The following is a 15,744-nucleotide window of genomic DNA, read 5'->3' as shown; positions in this document are numbered from 1 at the left end:
TTTATTACATCTTCCCCATTCTAATTTCTTCCATTTCTTTTTCTTCTCTTATTACTATTGCTAGCATTTCTAATATTATGTTAAATAATACTAGTGATAATGGACATCCTTGTTTCTCTCCTGATCCTATTGGGAAGGCTTCTCACCTCTTTCCGTTACAGATGATAATACACTTGCTGATTGGTGTGAGGTAGATACTTTGTATCATTTTAAGAAAAAATCCAATTATACCTATGCTTTCCAGTGATTTTGATAGGAATGAGTATTGCATTTTGTAAAAGACTTTTTCTGTATCTATTAACATATTCAAATGATTAAAATGCTTTTGTTATTGATATTATCAATTATGTTAATAGTTTCCCTTATATTAAACTATCCCTGCATTTCTGCTATAAATCTTGTTTGGTCACTTTGGGGACAGATTATTGTAATATCTTTGGTAGTATTTTATTCAGGATTTTTGCATTCTTATTCATTAATGAGATTGGCCTATAATTTTCTTTTTCTGTTTTTTTTTCTTTTCTTAGTTTAGGTATCAGAACCTTATTTATTTCATAAAAAGAGTCTGGGAAAACTCCTTTACCTGTTATTTCAAATAATTTGTTTAATATTAGAATTAGTTGATCCTTAAATGTTTGGTAGGATTCACTTGTTTATCCATGTGGTCCTGATGCTTTTTTTCTTAGGAAGTTCATTAATAGATTGTTCAATTTCTTTTTCTTAAATAAGTTTATTTCTTGCTTTGATAATATAGGCAGTTTACTTTTTTGTAAGTAGTCTATTTCTTTTTATTGTTAAATTCGTTTTCATATAACTTAGCAAAATAATTCCCAATAATTGCTTTAATTTTATCTTAATTGGTGGTATATTCACCCTTTCCATCTTTAATGCTAATGATTTGGTTTTATTCTCTTTTTTAAAAATTAGATTAATCAATGGTTTATCAGTTTGGTTGATTTTTAAAAATAATTTAATTCAATGGCTTTCTTATATTTTTAAAATTTACCTTTTTGGGGGATTTCCAATTTGGTGTTTAATTGAGAAATTTTAATTTGTTCTTTTTACAGTTTAAAAAATTACATTCCCAACTCCTTGATATTTCCCCCCTCTATTTTATTAAAGTAAACATTAAAAGATAGAAATTTTCATCTAATTACTGGTTTTGCTGTATCTCATAGGTTTGGTATGAAGTTTCATTATTATAATCTCTTTAATTGAATTATTTATTATTTCAATAATTTATTCTTTAACCCACTCATTCTTTAAGATTGTTAGTCTCCAATTTGTTTTTATTTTTTTTTGTTTCTATGTCCCTTATTATATGCAATTTTTATTGTGTTTTGGTTTGTGAATGTTGCTTTCAATATTTCTGCTTTCCTATAGTTAACTATACTCTTTTTGTGCCCTAATATACAGTCAATTTTTGGTGCCATGTTCTTCTGAGAAGAGGATATACTCTTTTCTGTTATCATTCAATTCTTTCCAGATATCTATCATATTTAACTTATATAAGATTCTATTCATCTCCTTGACATTTTTCTCATTTTTTGATTGGATTTACCTATTTTTTTAGAGGAGGAGATTTGAGTCCCAAAATGTTATTGTTTTGTTGTTTATTTTTGTCTATAACTCATTTAATCTTTCCTTTAAAAATTTGGTACATATATATTTATATTGATAATGCTTCTTTATCTATAGTACCTTTTAAGATTATATTGTTTACCTGTTTATCTCTTTTGATTAAATCAATTTTAGTTTTATCTTTGTCAGAGATCATGATTGCTACTTCTGCATTTTTTTTTTGTATCAGTTGAGGCATAGTATAAACAGTTCTAACCCTTTATTTTTACTTTAAATGTGTCTCTCATTTTTATGTGTATTTCTTGTATATAACATATCATTGGGTGTTGATTTCTGATCCATTCTCCTATCTGTTTTTATTTTATGGGTGAATTAATTCCATTCACATTCAATGTCATAGTTGTAATTGGGTATTTCCTTTCATTCTGTTTTTCCTCACTGTTGTCCTTTCATTTTTTTTTTTGTTTTGCTGCAACACTCCTCAGATGTTCAATTTCTTTTGTTCTCTATCTCTAATTTACAGTCCTGCTTAGATATCTTCCCTCACCCTTTCCCGTTGCCTTCCTAGGTCCAAATTGGCCCACTTTTCTAAGGGTTTCTCCCTTGTTCTTCCCCCTTACCTTTTAGTTCTAATTCTAGCTACCTTTCCAAAAGTCTTTACCTTATTCCTCCTACTATGTCTTTCTATTTCTTGCTATGGGTTAGATTCTAAAAATACCTTCCCTTATCTTATCCTGAGTCCCTTCCTTATCCTCTGATTTTATTCCCCTATGTTTTGATCCATACTCCCTTCTTGGTATTATTTCCTTTTCTTATCTTCTTGTCCTTTTTCTTAAGCTATTATTTCTTCTCCTAGACTCAGTCCCTGAAGGATCTTTCCTTTCCTTGGTCCCTCCCTTGTCCTATTCCTATTTCTCACTTATCCTTTCCCATTTCCCTCTTGTTTCTCTGTATGTTAAGAGGATTTTTACCCTTCTAATTTTATATGTTGTTCTCTCTTTATCCCAAATCTTATGGGAATACAGTTCTAGTATTACCAGTCCTCTACCCTCTACTCCCTTCTCTAAGATAGTTCCTCTTTTCATTCCTCCTCAATATGAGATTGCTTTTACATTCCACTTCCTTCTGATCTACTCCTCTATTATTTTGGCTCATTCCATTTAATTCACTTTAACCTCAGGTTTTCCATCTGTACAAAGTCCTTCAAAATACTCAGGCATTGAAGTCATTCCAAGGGGCTCTAGATAAGATTTTCACATACAAAATCACACATTTTGACCTTTTGGGTCATTAATGATTAGCTTTTTCATGGTTACTTTTGTATGATTCTTATATAGCAATTTTTTTGATTTCTGATTTTTTTCCTAGTGAGAGTTGAAATTCCTTTAGTTCATTAAAAATGTTTTTTTTCTTTTATCGTTATGCTCAGTTTTGTTGGATATGTTATTCTTGGTTGTAAGGCCAATTCTGTTGCTCTATGAAATGCTGTGTCCCATGTTCTTTGTTCTTTTAATGTTACAGAGTCATCTTATGTTAGTCTGCCTAGCTCCACAGTATTTAAACCATTTTTTTATTTGTGTATTTTTTCCTTAACTTGGGAATTATAGAATTTGGCAATGACGTTCCTTTGTATTTTCATCTTTATTTCTCTTTGAGGAAGTGGTTGTTGGATTCTTTCAATATCTATATTACCCTTGGATTCTAGAATTTCTGGGTAGTTTCCCTTAATGATTTCTTGGAGGACAGTGTCTAAACTCTTTTTAAAAATTGTTTTTGAAGTTTAACTATTCTTATGTTGTCCCTCCTTGATCTATTTTCCAGGTCCATTATTTTTGTGGTAAGATATTTCATATTCTCTTCTATTATTTTATTGTTTTGATTTTGCATAATTATTTCTTGTTGTCGTAGGAAATCAATTGTTGCTCAACTCGAGTTCTTTGATTTTTTTACATAAGTTTCTTGATCTCTTTTTCCATTTGGCTGATTTTTATTTCATCATTTTCTTGATTTTCTTGCATTGCTCTTTTTATTTTTTGTAGTTTTTAGTCAACCTCTTTCATTTTGAGGTCTTTTTAAAGCTCTTTCAAAAACTCTTTTTTTTTGTGATTGTGGCCATTTGTTATATTTCTTTGCTGCTTTTCAAATAAGTACTTTTACTTCATTGTCCTCTGAATTTGAACCAAAATCTTCTCTGTCCTCATAGTTGCTGTCAAAAGTTGCATTCTTTCTCTTTTGGTAGTTTATTTAAAAAATCGACAGCCAGGGAATAAATTTAATTTTTGGCTTTTTGCTTGAGTCCCAGGGTCCCTAAGGTCCTGGAGTATGTTACCTCAGGTTTTGGAATTATTTATGTGTTTGTTTTTTCCTTGGCCTAATTTAGTTATTCCAGTTGTCATAGTCCTGGGTCTAATGTAATCTCTGGTCCCCTGCTCAAGTCTCAGTCCATGAGTGGTCCATGAGCTCCAATCAGAGCTCCTGGGTAGTTCTTCCATTGCCACCAGAAGCAGATAGACCCTTTCTCTCTGTGGCAGCATATAGGGACCCCACTCTCTTGGGAGTGATTATAGCTGACAGGGCTCCAATCTGTCAACAACCAAATTTGCTGGTGTGTGCTCCTTCCTTATGCCTCCTCTTCCATCACCTTGGTCTGGGGTAGAGCATGTCTCCAATCTGTATTAGTCTGGTTTTCAAAGTACCTTGCCTATAAACAACAGGTCTTGAGGTTCTTTCTGTTGGATCTGGCAGTTATAGACCCTGTGGCATCCATTCCTTCAATCCTTCAATGAGAGTTGACATAGCTGTGGAAGGAGTTGAAATAGCTGCTCTCAGGGCTGTCCCCCTATGAATTCTACCAAGATATTCTCATTGATATAAGTTCATGGGTACAGCAAACAAGGTGAGGTTGCCAGTCCTGTCCTTAGGGGTTATCTTGTTGATTCCATGCTGTTTGCTCTGTTCTAGACCCCAGGGTGATGGGTGGTGGGACTGAGGCTAATTCACCAGTTGTTCTTGGATGTTCAGCTTCACTCCTAGCTCTTTTCTGTTTTCTCTGCTTTTAGCATTAATTTCGAGGAGTTAATTTTCAGTGTTTTTTTTTATGGGGTGTATTGGTTGGGTGAGCTAGATTCATACCATACTCCACCATTTCCCCACAATGCATTCTTAATCTCTGCAATATATTGTTTTGAAGTACACGAAGAAATTCTGACCTCATATACCTAATGTAGTTGAAATGGGGAGGTATTTCATTAAACAATTAGCACCTTAGTATTATATTGAAAATTGTTTTAATCTTGTGGAAATCTCTTACTCCCAAATGAGTCTTGGGACCCTCCTGGGTCAATGTTCCACACTTTTTTTAAAAACCCTTACCTTCTGTCTTAGAATTCCAAGATGGAAGGTAAGGGTTTAAAAAAAAAGTATTGGTTTTTTTTACAATTTTTTTTTTTTTACAATTTTTTTACAAATTTTTACAATTACAAAATATTGGTTCCAAGTGTGAATTGGTTCCAAGGTAGAAGAGTGGTAAGGGATAGGTAATGGGAGTCAAGTGACTTGCCTAGGGTTACACAGCTGGGAAGTGTCTGAGGTCAGATTTGAACCTAGGACCTCCCGTCTCGAGGCCTGCCTCTCCATCCACTGAGCTACCCAGCTGCCCCCAATGTTCCACACTTTGAGAATGACTGCTCTAGCTAAAATCCTTATAGTTCTATATCTATTGATTATATTACATGAACTGAGACTTCTGACCATCCTGTTTTTATATTCCTTTTTAAATGCAGCCTCCAGAACTGCACATAATATTCCAGATATGATTGGGTTTACCAAAGTACTTTGGAACTCTGATCTGCCACAGTATACATATGTCAATGTGCCCCAAAATGACATTAGTTTTTGGGGCAGCATTTAGATTCACATTTTTGGATCACATTGAGTTTTATACTGAATTAAAACTTCTAGGACCTTTTTATTTCAAAATCTCTGAGGTCAGGTCTTATTCATCTTTACTTATATAACAGACCCCCCCCCCCATTTGAAATATTCAAATTTATAAGCAACATATTTTATCCTTGTGCTTTAGGTCTATTTGCAACTTGTAGAGGTTGTTTCTAATCTTTATATAGTTTTCACAATGCTTTGAATACAATAGGACACCCAGTAATGTGCAAACATGGTTGAGTCAGAGGGTGGGCTCAAATCCTGCCTTTGATACTTAAGTACATCTGTGATTTTGGCTATGCCACTTCACATTCCTGGTCCTTAATTTCCTTATTTATAAAATAAGAGTATTGGAATAGACCAACATGTAAGATCCATTGTATAAAAATAGACAGTCGGATGAATTTGGCCCCAAGGCCATAGTTTGCTAATTCCTGAACAAAAGTCACATCCCTTCTATTTCTAGATCTATGATCTAATGAACAACTTAACCATTCCTATATATTTATTAATTTTCAGTGTTTCATCTAAACAATTACAAGCATTTGCGAGGGAACAGTAGCTCTCATAGGCAGCCTTCCTCTAACAAAGGGATCTTAATCTTTTTGTATGCATCATAGACTGATCCCTTTGTCAGTCTGGTGAAACCTGTATGTTGTCCTATTCAGAATAATGTTTTTAAATGAATAAAATAAAATACCTAGGATCAAAAAATTCATTATATTGAAAAAATTACCAAATATTTTATAATATATTCCAAACCACATAAACAGGGTTTGATTCTTTGTTCCTTTGTATGATAGATGTTACCTCTCTCCTACATTAGAATGGATAATTGAGAATATCTATATTGGTATCTGTGACAAATAATAAGACTTCAAAATCTTTCCTAAAGTATCTCCAAATAAACCAGTAACTTCCTTTGTGTATCCTTTATTCCATATTTCCCTTCTTGTTTTTAAGGTCCATCAAAGTTACAAGTAGGTAGAGTAACTTTTGGAGTGGTGCCCTCCCAGATTTTATTGTCAGAAACTCTTTAGAAACTTCATTGCCAACATCATCTTCCAGCTTGTGATATCAGTCAGTCAAGAAGAACTTATTAAGTGCTTAATAGTGCCAAGCATTATGCTCATCCCTGAAAATACAAATATAGCAGAAAGTCTCTTTCTTCCAAGAGATAACATTCTAATGGAGAAAGCCAACACAAGAGGGAGCTGCAGGGAGTGGGAATGGGGAAATGTGCTTGACAGGGAGGCATGGTAAAGAAAGTTCTGTGGAAATGAGTCCCTGAAGAGGGATGAGGACATTTTTGGTCTGGAACTCCATCTTAAAACAGAGGTTAGAAGAACCAACCAATCAGAAGGCGAGACCTCAAAGGCAGAGAGTGATACAAAAGTTTTAGGACAATAAAAAGTTCTATCTTCTTTTGAAAGAGTCAGTTATCATATTTATAAAAGATAATGTGGAATAGTTATAAGAGTAAACTTATAGATCTTAGAGTAAGAAGATTTAAGTTGAGTCCTGGCTTAAATGTTTTCTAATGGCATGACTCTGGGCAAGTCACATAACCTCTCTGAATCTCAGTTTCCTCATTTGTAAAATGGGGAGATTGTTTGTAACATGCCCCACCAGACTTTTTGTAGGAGGACTTTATAAATCTTAAACACATAAACAATATATAAAGATGAGCTATTAATTTTACTATGAAATCTGAAAATCTCATTATAGTGTGAAAGTAACCCTGAGTTCTCAAAAACTGGGCCCACCTTAGCAATGACTAATACTAATTTGTTGAGAAATCATGCATTGTGGTCATGTATTGTGCTGCCTAATGAAAGAATGCTAGATTTTGGGTAAGAGAACCTAAGTTAATATCTAGACTCTGTTCTCTGTTATTTATTACTTTGCAACTTAAAAACTCTGGATCTCAGTTTCCTATAAAATAATGTGGGGACAGTTTGGACTCTCATAGAGAAGACCTCTGAGGTCTCTGCTATCTCTAAATCCAATCCTGTGTCCAAACTAAGTCCAGAGTAGCTTATTGGTCATTAGATGATGATTTTTTTCTTGCTTTATGATAAGGTAATATATAACAGAAATCATTATTGTTCTATGAATTGTTTTTACATCTCAGGCAAAGTCAATTCTAATTCTTTTTCTTTTAATCAGTTTCTTTCCAGTGCCCTTGCAGTAGCTTTCGCTGGAAAATGTGATGAAGAAGTTATCAGCCTCTTGCTGACATTTCCTGCAGATGGAAAAGCTCTTGCAGCTAAAGAATTGTGTGTTCTGCCTGCATTGGACGTGTACACTTTGATTGTACTCATTAGTCAGAACCTAGATTTGCGGATTATCATTTACAAAGTAAGAAGATGATGGTGTCTTGTGGTGTGGATGCTTTTTACAGCTGGTTCACTCTGTAGGTGAAGTTAGTGACAAGGGAATTACACATAAATAAATATTAGAGCAAACAGTCAAATTGTCACAGATAGAATCTGGACAAATGGTGAGAGGATTTATAGTTGATCCTCTGAATATCCTCCAACAAAACATGTAAACTCACCCCAGGCATAGAGTTCTGGACGGTCCTATAGTTAGAGCCCTAATTAGGGATCTTTACATACAAGGCAACTGCCACAATCTTTTTTGGGGGCAAGTAGTATGCAAAGTATTAGGAGAACTTGGGGAAATCAGGAATGGTAGGAAAACTTTCTCCATACAGAGAGTATGCTTGGTGTTTTAATCACTTTAGGTTAAATCTAGGGGCTAATCTCTACTATTATCTAATCCTTCTAGTCTATCTTTTGGAGGACCTGTTCCATACATAATAAACTTCCCTTCATCTTAAGTCTTTTCCTCTCCCTCCTTTTGTCTACTAGCTCCTCAACTCCTGCCCTCATATTAGGAGATTTCAACATACATATTGATTCTCCCTTAAAAACCCTAACCACTCAGTTTTAAACCTATCTCTCATGACTTACTTCTCCACCCCACCTCACCTACACACAAAGATGGTCATATCTTTCATCTTGTCATTGCCCACACATGCACTACCTCAAGAATTCTGAGTCTCCCTGCATAATCATAATCTATTGGCTTTTCATCTATCCCTTTGCCTTCCCTTACGATCTTACTCTTTATACTTTGAACACCAAGCCCTTGATCCTTTATTTTTCTCCTAGTCCATCTCCCCTGTACTAGCTATTATCTCTTTTTCAACCCATCTTGAATTTTTTGGTGAAATAATTCAACTCTACACTGTATTTCTCTTTTGAATTCCTAGCCCTCTTATCATTGTGTTGAATAGATCTAGCCAAGTCTCAGCCTTAGATGACTCCCAACACACAGTGCCTTCATTCTTGCTCATTTACTGCTAAACAAAGGTAAAGAAAATCATGAAACCATTTTGTCTGGGTTTGTGGCAAATTTATGTTACATAAGCTCAAATGGGCATTCACTGCTGCTAGGCAATCCTACTTACCAACTCACTATCCCACTCTACACAGCAGCTCCTCTACTTGTTCAAGTGATCTCATTCCATTTTATATCCTCCAACAGGTTGTCTCCTCTGTCATTCCCATATGTATACTTTTCAATCCTTTTTTCTCTCTTCTCCAGCTCATTTTCTATTGCCTACAATGGTGCCCATATTTCCTCTATTCCCAAAAACTCTTACTTGATCCTTTTCTACTTTATAACTCTCAGCCTAAATTTCTTCTGCCATTTATAGGTAAACATCTCAAAAAGGTAATCTACATAGTTGCCTCCAGTTTTTCTCCTTTTACTCTCTTCTTAATGATTTGCCTTCTAACCTTATCATTCCACTCAAACTGCTCTCTGTAGAGTTACTAATGAGCTCAAAGTTGCTTACTCCAATGTATTTTTTCAGTCCTTGTTCTCCATGACCAGTCTTTAGCCTTTGATGGTGTTGATTACTTTCTCCTCTTTGATATTTTCTTCTTTCTAGATTTTTGGAATATCAGTCCCTTGGCTTTCCTCCTACCTACCTGACACTCCTCTGTTTCCTTTGTTGAATCTTCTTCTAGATTTCTTTGCTGATGATTCTCAAATCTACTTTTCCTGCCTTAGTCTCTCTGAGGAACTCATCTTGCATATCCAATTCCTTTTTAGACATGGTGAACTGGATGCCCAGTAGACATATTAAGCTCAATAACTAATAATTGAACTCATAATATTTTCTCCTACCCCCCCCCTTCTCTCTTACTTTCCCTATTACTTTAGAAGGCAACTCCATCTCTTTGGCTCACAATCTAGGAATCATCCTTATTTCCTCAATGTTTCTCAACACCAATATCTAAGCTGTTTTCAAGGTCTATTGGTTTCATCTTTGCATATACCTCTCAAAAAAGGACCCTTCTTTCCTCTGAAACTGCCATTACCCTGTCATAGGCCCTTATCATTTCAAACCTTGAGTGAATTAGTCTACTGGAAGACCTAAATCAACTCTTTCTCCACTCTAATCCATTCTCCATTCATCCACAAAAATGATTTCCTAATATGTAGGTCTGATCACCTGCCCCCTTAGTAAACTCAAGTGACTTCCAGTTGCCTCCCAGAAAAATTCCACTTTCTATAGGAAGCTGTCTCTAATACCTCTTAACTGTAGTGCCTTCCCTCTGTTATTTCCTATGTATTCTGTATATAATTTTCTTTGTATACATTTTTTAGCATGTTGTCTCCTTCATTATCTCTTTGAGGGCAGGGACTGCCTTTTGCCTCTTTTTTTAGTCCCTAGCACTTAGCACAATGCCTAACACATAGTAGGTACTTAATCAATGGTGACTGATTAATTGATTCTTTCTGTTAGGCTACAGACAACAGGTTTTGCCAATATTTTCTATATTTGGAACCCTGTGGCAAACTTCAAGTCACTTTTTCCTAGTTTTAGCTTTCCCTGAAGGCTATATAAGAAGACCTTTACTAGGTAATGTAATATAATAATAATAATACATTCTATATTATACATGTAACATGATAACATAATTTAACATATAACAAAAATTCTTTAAACATTTAATAATTGGAACTATTATTAATACCTGGCAATTTGTAGTGATCAACTAGAAACTAGAAGCAACAGAAGTAACGACAACAACAATAAGAAGGATTGTGAAACATTCAGTGAAATATAAAATACAGTTTTCATACTTACTAGTAATTTTCACCTTCCTGTCAGGGGCACTTAACTAAATTCTAGCCATTTCCCCATGACAAGTTAAGTGTCTCTTAGTGCCACTTTTAAAGTGCAGCCATAATTAGAGAAGCAAGTGGGAAAATGGCATAACCCTGCTGAACATTTCTGTGGCTCAAATTTTATTTCTTGACTTAATTGGCAAGAAAACCCACCTTATGCTGTTAACAGAAGGAATCTATGGAAAAGCAAGCTGGACTCTCAATTATCTTGCTGGTTATCAAATAAGATGTCAGCTAATGACAGTTGTCCAATGATCATGAAGACCCTTGAGAAAGGATAAAGAGCAGAGACAATAGTCTATCTAAACTCTCTATTCTTGAATTCTGGGCAATTGGAACATTTATCTCTGAATGCTTTGTTAAGGGAAGTATTTGCTGGGCAGTTTACAATAAAAGAAGCGTTGGGGAACCTTATCTTGATAGCAGTTTTGTTGTTATTTTTCTATCTTTCTTTTTGAGAGGTAGCATGATATAATGGATAGAGAGCTGAGCTTGGAGTCAGAAAGACTGGAATTCTGGGCTCCTTTCTAATACATAATGGGCAGATAGGTCATACAGTAGATAGAGTGCTGAGCATAGTCAGGAAACCCTGAGTTCAAATTTATTCCTAGTTTTAATTTTTTTTTTTATGTACCTTTGCTAGATGTATATCTAGGCACTGTGTATGTCTCTTCTCTTCACTCTGTCTCCATCTCTCTGCCTCTGTCTTGGGTTTCTCAATGCTCTAGAGTATACTTCACTCAACCTGTCTCATAAACTGCTCTCTGCTGCCAGATTCTAGGCTTCATGTCTCCTGGGCTTTTTTTGGCCACATCAAACCCAGTTTGCTAGGATACAATGCTTAGAAAAACTCTATGAAAAAGGTAAACTGATATCTCAAGCCTTAGCCGATGGCTATGAGCCACCACAGCTTTGGTACCTAATAAAAGAGAGGCAGAGTTTCTTAAAAGATGATCTCTTCTTTCAGCCCAGGTGTCAGGGACTGAAACACACTCTTTTGTTACAGACATCTCATTGCTTTTAGGTTAGAAACTCCCAAATTACTGTCTGGCTGAGAAAGAAGTTGTCGTTCTTTCTATTGAGTTTTCAGTTGTGTCTGATTCTTCATGGCTCCATTTGGGGTTTTCTTGGCAAGATATTGGGGGTAGTTTGCCATGTCTTCCTCCAGCTCATTTATAGATGAGAAAACTGAGCCAAAGAGGGTTAAGTAACTTGATCAGGGTATCAAGATGAGTCTTCCTGACACCTGGCCTGGCATTCTATCCACTATGCCATCCAGGTGCTCCAAGCCAAGAGGAGAGTCTTTTTGAATTTCACACATTCGGATCTTATTCCTTGTTTTATTATGGATATTGGCCAGAAGCAACTCTTCCAGGCTTGGGGCTATATTTTAGCCTGAGAAAAACTTCACTGTATTAGGAACATAAATCATAAAACAACAAAAAACTTTTTTACATGCAAAATTGTTAAAGATAAGCAAAGTCATAGTCTTCTTTTAAATACTATTCTTTTTTCCTCCTTCTCTATCCTGTCAAAATACTACTAGTAGGTCAAAAACCTCAACATTATATTTGGCTTCTGCTTGTTACTATCACAACTATAGTCTTTAATTCCTTCCTATTCTACTTCTGAAATATATCTCACATTTCTCTCACATTTAATACTTCTAACTAGTACTAGTACTACTACTACCTAACATTTATATAGGGCTTACTAAGTACTAGGACTTGTATACTTTATAATTATTATATCATTTAATCTTCACTTTATAATTATTATTTCATTTGATCTTCACAGTAACCATGTGAGGCAGGTGCTATTATTATGCCCATTTTACAGATGGAGAAACCAAGGCAGACAAAGGCAAAATGACTTTCTGAGAGTCACAGAGCTAAGAAGTATCTGAAAATGGAGTTGAATTTGAGTCTTCCTGACTCCAGGCCTAGCACTGTACCTATACTCCTATTCTTACTGCATTCATATGTTTAATTATCCTAGTTCAGATACTTATTATCCCTTGAATATTGCAATAATTTCCTAACCAATTTCTCTCCCAATACTTTTTCCCTTTAATCCGTTTTATTTATCCCCAAGAGATTAGTCTTATTTTACAAAATTATCTTGTCACTCCATTGCTCCAAAACCTTTTTTCTTCTTTCAGATGTTGATACCACCAGAGGCAAATTCCTTACTGAACTCTTTGTTGGATGTGGTTTCGAGCATCGACTCCCTACTTACTAAGGCTGAGCACATTCTCAAATATCTCCCTGAATTTCTTCAGTCACTAAAAAGTATTCCTTTGCTTGATATTCATGCATTTCCACAGGTTTGTGTGTTGCATCTTAAGCTACTTTGGAAATAGATGTAATTGATATTTCTATTGGGTTTTCCAGGTTCGTCCCCTCTTTCAAGGACTGGTGCTCTTATTAGACAAATAAATGTAAGACCCTAAAACTAGTCAAGAAAGATTAGTTCTAGAGAATGAAGGAAGAGTGGGGTGATTTTGAGCCATCGTTTCCCCTCTAGACTGGATTTGTACAATACCATTAAAATCTCTGAAACGGAGATCCAAATTAATCCAGAATTTGTGACCATTAACCGGGCTCGGCTGATATTTACTTTTGTATTATCTAAGGAAAATAAGCGATTCTTTGAGCAAATCAATAGCATAAATGAGATTTCAAGAAAATGTTTAAATTCATTTAGAGAATAAATTATTTTTAAATATAGTGAAACAAGTATTTGAAATGCCTATTTAGTACAAATTATGTCTATGTTGAAAAGCTGACTTTGGAGTCAACAAAACATGGACTCCAACTCATGATCTGACATATGTATGGCCATCTGACCCCGGGAATATCACTGAAACCATCAGTGGTCATGGGTAACTGTCTAAGATTTTGAATGAAAGAATAATTTCTTGATAAATATGTGTTCATGGTCAATAGTTACAGGCCACCCATCACAATTTCACTCCATCCAAACCTTTCCAGATTTATTACTCATTATATCCATTCACACATTATTTGGTTTAGTTAAACTATGCTCCTAGTTCTTCCATGTTCCATCTTTGTTAGGGTTCTTAGTTTCCTACAAAGAAAGATCCTGATCTACTATATGTAGTCTTTTCTTGTCTTTTCTCTGCTCTCCCTAATTGTACTTCCTTCATCTAGTTAATTAGCTAACTGTTTAAAAGCATCTAGTATGTGGGGCAGCTGGGTAGCTCAGTGGATTGAGAGCCAGGCCTAGAGATAGGAGGTTCTAGGTTCAAATCTGGTCGCAGACACTTCCCAGCTGTGTGACCCTGGGCAAGTCACTTAACTCCCAATGCCTAGCCCTTACCACTCTTCTGCCTTGGAACCAATACACAGTACTGATTCCAAGATGGAAGGTAAGGGTTAAAAAAATAAATAAAAGCACCTAGTGTGTACTAGATAGCCCACAATCCAATGAGGGAGACAATATGTAAACAGCTAAGCATAAACAAATTTACATAATAAATTAGAGATAACAATATAATAAGCAGATAATAATAATAACCAGAAGGAAGACATTATCATTAAGGAGGATAAGGAAAGTTTAGATTTTAGTTCAGACTTGATGGAAGCCAAGATAGGCAGGAAGCAGAGATGGAGGGAAACAGAGAATTCTAAACATGGGGGAACAGAACTGGGAAATGGAATTAGAAAAGCTTGTAGGAGAAATAGCAAGTAGGCCAGAACCACTGGATCATAAAGAATGTGGATGGAAGAGAGGTGAAAAATTGGAAAGGTAGGAAAGGGCCAGGTTATGAAAAGCTTTAAAAGCCAAACAGAGGATTTTATATTTGATTCTGAAGATAAGAAGCCACCAGAGTTTATTAAATTATTTTAGAGTTTATTAAATTATTTTGGTGCGGGGAATGATATTATAAAACTTGTTTTCTTTGGAAGATCCAGTGTATAACTGAATAGATGATAGACTAAAACAGAGTTGAGTCAGAGAAATTAATTATAGGTTATAACAATAACAATAGGTAATATTTCCATATCATTTACTATATGCTAAGTACCAAGCTAACCCCTTTAAAATTATAATCTCATTTGATCCTCAAAACAACCCTGGGATGTAGGTACTACTGCTTATTCCAAATTGAAAACACATGAGGAACTTGAAGCAAACAGAATTTAAATGAAATGTCCAGGGTGACGCAGCTCGTGTTTAAAGCTGCATATGAATTTGGGTCTTCCTGCCTCAAAACTGGGCACTCTTTTCACTCTACCATTTAGAAGCCAGGGCAGTAATAGGTGCTTAAAAATGGCTACGCATTGATAACCACCATTAGAACTGGCAATTTTCACATTGGGAATTTTCTAAAGGTCCCCAGTGACTATAACAATCTCTCTCTCTCTCTCTCTCTCTCTCTCTCTCTCTCTCTCTCTCTCTCTCTCTCTCTCTCTCTCTCTCTCTCTCTCTCTCTTGCCCTCTCTGCTAATTATAAAGATAGTTAAGCACTTTAGAAGCATTTCTTTACAATCCAAAAAATGGATATTTATATTATAGATGATTTTAGCTATTCATTAAATTAGGCCCCCATCAGTCCAGATATGTGGTTGATTTCATTGTCTTTCACCTCAAGCCATGATGGATGTTTGACAAAATGGTAAATAGTACTTCTTACCCTGGAATTTTCACATATTTTTGATGTCTTTGACATGGCACATTGTCCTAGTTTTTATTTTATTTTATTTATTTATTTTTTATACCCCTACTTTTTATCCTAGTAACAACTCCAAGATAGAAGCACAAAGTTTGGAAAATGAGGCTAAGTGACTTGCCCAGGTTTGCATGGCTAGGAAGTGTCTAAGACCAGATTTGAATCCAAGTCTTCCTTACGCCAGGCCTGTCATTCTATCTACTATGCTACCTAATTGCCCCACTATTTAAAAAAACAAACAAACATTTGGACAGAGAACACTGTGCTAGGCTCTTGGAATTACAAAATTTAGAAATAAAATTCTTCTTGGTCTCATG

At 35.2% G+C, this 15,744-nt stretch overlaps 1 protein-coding gene across 1 annotated transcript in view; it reads left to right on the top strand.

Annotated features, from left to right (window-relative positions):
- ABCA13 (ATP binding cassette subfamily A member 13) overlaps positions 1-15,744 on the top strand; it is a 497,021-nt gene that overhangs the window by 150,674 nt on the left and 330,603 nt on the right. Inside the window, 2 exon segments of the mRNA XM_056806268.1 lie at positions 7,690-7,881; positions 12,893-13,057. Coding sequence (XP_056662246.1) covers positions 7,690-7,881; positions 12,893-13,057 — 357 coding nt within the window.

Source organism: Monodelphis domestica, chromosome 7, assembly GCF_027887165.1.
Source record: "Monodelphis domestica isolate mMonDom1 chromosome 7, mMonDom1.pri, whole genome shotgun sequence".
Lineage (NCBI taxonomy): Eukaryota > Metazoa > Chordata > Mammalia > Didelphimorphia > Didelphidae > Monodelphis > Monodelphis domestica.
This window is presented reverse-complemented; position numbering and strand designations above follow the sequence as displayed.